This window comes from Halyomorpha halys, unplaced genomic scaffold (genome assembly GCF_000696795.3).
Source record: "Halyomorpha halys isolate HHAL.00 unplaced genomic scaffold, Hhal_1.1 Scaffold1757.1, whole genome shotgun sequence".
NCBI lineage: Eukaryota > Metazoa > Arthropoda > Insecta > Hemiptera > Pentatomidae > Halyomorpha > Halyomorpha halys.
The window spans coordinates 368,991-374,872 of record NW_027111483.1 but is presented as its reverse complement, the minus strand read 5'-3'; the positions used below and the strand labels follow the sequence as shown (position 1 = coordinate 374,872).

The window sequence follows — 5,882 nt, the reverse complement described above, 5'->3', positions numbered from 1 at the left end:
AAAAAAAAATTTCTTTTCTTTGAATATAGTTTCTTATGTAAATTTAAGAAATTTAAATAGCCGGTCAAAATCTAAAATAATATCTATTACAACTAGATTCCGGATAGTTTAAAATTGGGATCAGAGGATTCTATCATTCCACAGATGTTCTAAAACTCTTTATCAGTTTCAGTTATATCCTAGCACAAATATGGACATATCTAAGAAATGAGAGATCGTAATAGACATCAGTTCATGAGAAAAAATCTAAGGAAACTGAAGTCTTAGGTGTAAACAGTATGTTGTAAGGTAAGGCCTTAAAAACATGGAGAACCTTTGTCGTAGCAAGCCATGCTTTTTCAACCATCCATTTAAGTAACATAAGGTGAAAAAAGTACTCTATTTATATTTTCCCACGGCAATACATCCACTTTTTATAACTGAAGCCATTTTTGGCTAATGCCCCGCCACTCACAAAAATAAGGAAATTTGAATACACCCACTCAAAGTAAAGATCTATTAAAAAAATGCTACTGTTAACCATTACATAAAATACATTATTACCTTAACATATTGTAAGATACTAAATCGTTTAGCGTAGTCGTTCAAGAAGGCCAAGATCTCACTGGCCTTCAAATACGATCTATCCTCAGGAACCTCTGGAATAGGGAAATCTGGATAGCCCATAATCTCTTTTGGTAAGTTGGTTCTGTGAAAATCATTTAATTACAAATAAAAATTTAGTTCATATATATTTTTATATAACTGTATAAAAAATTTAACATAAAAAATTTAAATGTGGAAAACCAAAACAAACCCACATTTAACTTCGTCCATTTCATTTCTATTCAGTTCTAGCATAAACCTTGAGTTAGTTGTGTGATACCAATGTAGAAGATACTTTAATAGACAATTATAAGTAATGTTTTAATTGTAATAATTATTAATCTTAAATTATACTATGAACATGTAGCTTTTTAATAATTAGTTGAAGAAATTCTTTGTTCTAACAAACAGTTTTGCCGATGACACATTGGCACATGACAGTGAATAATGATCCTTTCATTGTACCCAATCCAATCCCACATCACCACCCTCGAAGAACGGTGCCAAAACTGGAGGATTAAAATAAATTCCAATAAATCCCACCAAATCACATTTACCCTTCGTCGTAAACCATCGTCTTGCCCTACAGTATCTTTTACTAATACCCCACTTATTCCTGTTGAACAGATCCGTTACTTAGGACTAAATCTGGACAAACGACTGACATGGAATCCTCATACAAGACTGAAAAGACAGGAAACTGCTCGTCGATTCCAACTATTACAACATTTACTAGACAAACGGTCCAAACTTCCAATCCATTACAAAAGATTGATCTACATGACTATTATAAGGCCTATTTGGACAAACGGAGTTGAGCTATGGGGCTCCAATAACCCATCTAATTCCTCACGAATCCAATCCTTACAGTCCAAAATCCTTCGTAAAATCCTAAATGATCCTTACTTTGTCACAAATCAAATCATCCATCAGGACCTCAATGTCCCATATGTTACCGATTTGGCCAGAACCAGATACCAATCCTTCCATAATAAACTTCCCAACCACCCAAACCAACTCGTTTCTAGCCTGGCTTCTCCTTCACAAACTAATAATCCTCTTAGGCATCTGAAAAGAAGATGGTCTCGAGATCTTCTCCTTTAGAAATGTTTTTGGAGTTCTATCAATGGGTAGATTCTCCACATGTTTTTATCATGTCATAATATCACTTACAAATTTACTTGATGTGTATATATGTATACAGTTGTAAATATCAATAAATAAATTATTTAAAAAAACAAAAACAAAAAAGTTTTTTCATTGTAGGACATGACTTTGCAAACAATTAAGTTACAAAATGTCGCTTCAATATAGAAGTCCAAGTGACTGATCTTCAAGATCTACAAAACTATATATAATTAACAGTCAAGTATATTTATTTTACTTTTTTTTTGGTTACTATAGCAAAAAAAAATATTCCCTAAATACATGAATATGCATATACACATATATAAGCATATTTTTTCTTCATTTCCCAATATAGATTTGGACGGAAATTTATCTTGCGAGATATAACTCCGAGTAATAGACTCCTTTTCTAAAATCAGTAAAACAGATTCGCTGTTCCTTCAACTTACTCATAACTAATTACTTACTAGCGCATTACTATATTTTATTATTATTATTCTTTGGGCACAACAGACCATGGAGGCCTAAGTCCTCGCGCGATGTATTTATTAATATTAGGAGGTAATATTCCCAGTATTAGGAAATTCATCGCACGTTCCTTGACTAGTTTTTTTTCTCAGGGAGGGTTCGTCACTCCCACGCCTATTTTTTGTGAGTGCCACCCATTGGCTAACAGGCCTCACAAATGTCCGGTGGGAGGTTGTCAGTGAGTTTTGCATTATTTTGTGCTTGAAAGAAGCCCGGGTGGGACCGAGATTTGATCCGACAACCTATGGATTGGTAGACTAGCGCGTTACCACCCTGTAGCTTCAACTTACTCATAACTAATTACATACTAGCGTATTACTATATTTTACTACTATATATTACTACGCAGAACCTATGACTAGATCGTTGCCTACATAACTCCCTCCACTCAATTCCGATATACCGAAATTGTATTCACGTACTAGTTTTACACTACGTACTGAAATGTAATCTGCTTTAAACAGCTCACAGTTGACATAATTGCGGTAAATAATAAGTTGACTGCATTAAAGATCAAACCATCACATTTAAAAAGCATATTAATAAAATAAACCGAGCATTTTAATAAATTAAATTAGAATTAAATATTTATGAAATAAAGAACAGAGGAAAATATTAAGTTCAGGTGTACCAGATTGGTTAATTTCAATATTTTACTCTATCCCATGTTTTTAAAATACATTTTAAATTAGATCTAAGACAATTTAGTTTCTTTTTATCTTTTAATACAATGGTAGGAGCATCTTAGTGCTTGAGAACTCTTATTTCCATAAAGGTTTCCTCGCCTTGGTCAATATATCCATTAGAGCTCAATTCATCAGGCCTTATCACTCATTAATTCTCTGTGGTTGTTAATGTTCTCCTGTCAACAGTAGGACTCTGACCCCGTGTTATTTTGGCAATATCGACCTCAACACCTACACTCGCGAATTTCATACCAGGGAAGTTATAAACTTTTTTGTCCTGTGTGTGCTATCTCAAACAGTGCTGAGGCAAACTCATTAAGGCCAGGTGTTCACTAGAGTGTAGAGTTTGGTAATTTCTCAACTGTTGCACTGGAAGTTATTTATATATATATATGAGTGTGTGGCCAAGAACGGAACTACAGTTCAACAACAATTCAAGTATTTTATACTACATACAAACATATATACATTCATAAATATGCTTATAAATATATATAAACATATTTTGTCTTCATTTCGTAATATTGATTTGGACGGAAATTTATCTGGCAAGATGTAAAATAGACTCCGTTTTCTAAAATCAGTAAAAAAAGATCAGCTGAAGCTTCAACATATGCATAACTAACTTACTTACTAGCATATTAATACGCAGAACCTATTAATAAATCGTTGCCTACGTAGCTCCTTCCACTAAATCCCGTCAAAACTCGAATTCACAAGGTCAACAGAAAACATTCTTCCCACACCGCGTCCTACCTTGCTTCATAGGAGTTAGTCTTTCAGTAGCCAAGTCACATAGTTTTTAAAAATTTCCATATTTTTTTATACTGTCCCAAAAAAAAGGCATGAACCGATTTCATAATTTTTTTATTTCCTTAAATGACTAAAACAACATCAAAACCACAAATAACTTACTTAAAACTTAAATTTTCGTGGGAAAAAATCTAAAAATCAGGGAAGGCGAAAAAAATGAAAGAAAAATTTGCATTTTTGAGAATAACGAATATAAATTTTGGTCCTGCTAAGAATACACAGTTTAACAAAAGGTAACGAAGCCGTAATGCAGTCGGGAAAGATCGGGCGGGTCTCGGACTGCCGCCGTTAGATTCCGACATTTCTATTTTTCCTTTTATCTCCTTTATTTATTCATAAAATTCTTTAATATTTTGTATTTATTTATTGTTTATTATTACTAACAACGGGAACATTTTTTTTTTTTTAAGAAACGAAGTCAAAGGTACTTTAAAGGAAGATTTTTTATAAATTAGTTACTTAAGTCGTGGCAGATCATTTTAATGAGGATATGACCTAGCTCTTATTAAAAATATTTCGAGTTAAGTCAAAATCGTTAGTCGTTTTCGAAAAAATTATTCTATAAAGTTACACTTCCAGTCAATTTATACTTTAACCTCATATTAGATCTGGCAAGCAACAGAGAATTCTGATGGTCTGGGTGAAATCAAGAAGTTGGCAACGGAGAGATTATACTGGAAGATTATTGATTGACCGTGTGTAAAGATGAAAGGAATATGGTCCGGGTGCGGTCAAAAAGAGAGATTGTATGTTTGACATTATGTTGCTACGTCAGAACTCATATTTTTTCAGCAAATATTTATAAAGCATTCATTATTTTTTTTATTTTGTAGGTAGCTCCTTATTTTTTTACTTTTAACAAAATACTGACCGAATAATTTTTATTTTTTAGAGACGGTTGATTTTGAGAATATGAGAATTATTATCTAATACTTCACCCCGCCGTAAAAAAAAAAATCAGAAGCAAGATGACTTTTGATAGTTTTTCAGATCATTTTACCAAACAGCGCTATGCTTGTCACAATTTCTAAAGTAATACGACCAAATAATAGACACCCTATGTCCATGGTATTAATTTAGGAAAAAAGAAAGAATGAATATAACGTCAAAGTTAAGAGAATGTCAAGTTATAGGAGTTCTTTGGGGTTTTGGAAGTAGATTACAAATCCATATTTTTATATATATTGTCCATATTGTTTTTGTTTTTTTATTTATTTTATTATTTATCCATATTGTAAAATATATTTTGCAATCTACATCAAGCTGTAAAATGTAACTGTATTACTACAACAAACTATTCTTAGTAGATTAGTTACCTGAGATTCTTGTACATGCTTGTATGTATAGGAAGGCCATACTCGTCCTGGCCAACCTTATCCGTGTAGACCCAGGTCCCTCCGATCTGCGAGGTCTGCTCGTAGACCACAACCTCGAAGAGCTCTGGGGAAGCTGAGAGGTGTCGTGCTGCAGCGAGACCAGCAGCCCCGCACCCGATCACACAAACCCTCTGCTTCTTCTAAAACAAGAAGAATTCCATTTATATACTTTTTTTTTTACTTTGAATTACCTATATAAATTAAATCCACAACACTACTGTATAATTAAATCATCTTTAATATTAACTAGGAATTATCCTCATTTAAATAGTTTTATTTAAAAGTACCTATATTTTTGTTTATTTGAAATAAATAACAATCTCATACCATTAACGTTATTAAAAATGGATAAATACAAACTATAAAAGGATTTGACAGTTAACCAAAGGAGAAAAAAGTATAAATGGTTTCCAACCAGTTCAGGTTCGGTACTACATATGTTTCAATAGCAAGTTAAAATATTTTGTAATCAAAGAGGGGTGTAAGTGAAAATAGTGATGCATAAACCGCACCAGATATTATCAAAAATCTAAAAAAAAAATTTCACTCTTACTGTTAACCTCTCGATTAAACTAGAACCTATCGCCCTCAGCATTGTTCGAAGTCAGCATTAATTAAATTTAAAAATAACTCTTATTTAGTGTGAAAGATTATAAATCATGTATGAGGAGAAGATGGTTGGGGGTGCGGTTAATGAAAAACACAAATAAGTATGAATAACTTATTTTAATGTGCCGACGTTTCGGCTAGAGTTTCTAGCCTTCTT

At 32.6% G+C, this 5,882-nt stretch overlaps 1 protein-coding gene across 2 annotated transcripts in view; it reads right to left on the bottom strand.

The window, feature by feature from the left end:
• The window catches only part of LOC106690551 (uncharacterized), a 28,918-nt gene that overhangs the window by 847 nt on the left and 22,189 nt on the right, over positions 1-5,882 (bottom strand). For both annotated transcript variants that reach the window (XM_014436004.3, XM_014436005.3), the window contains exons 2-3: positions 5,057-5,256; positions 544-688 (exon numbers count right to left, since the gene is read on the bottom strand). In XM_014436004.3, coding sequence (XP_014291490.1) covers positions 544-688; positions 5,057-5,256 — 345 coding nt within the window. The remainder of the gene's footprint in view (positions 1-543; positions 689-5,056; positions 5,257-5,882) is intronic.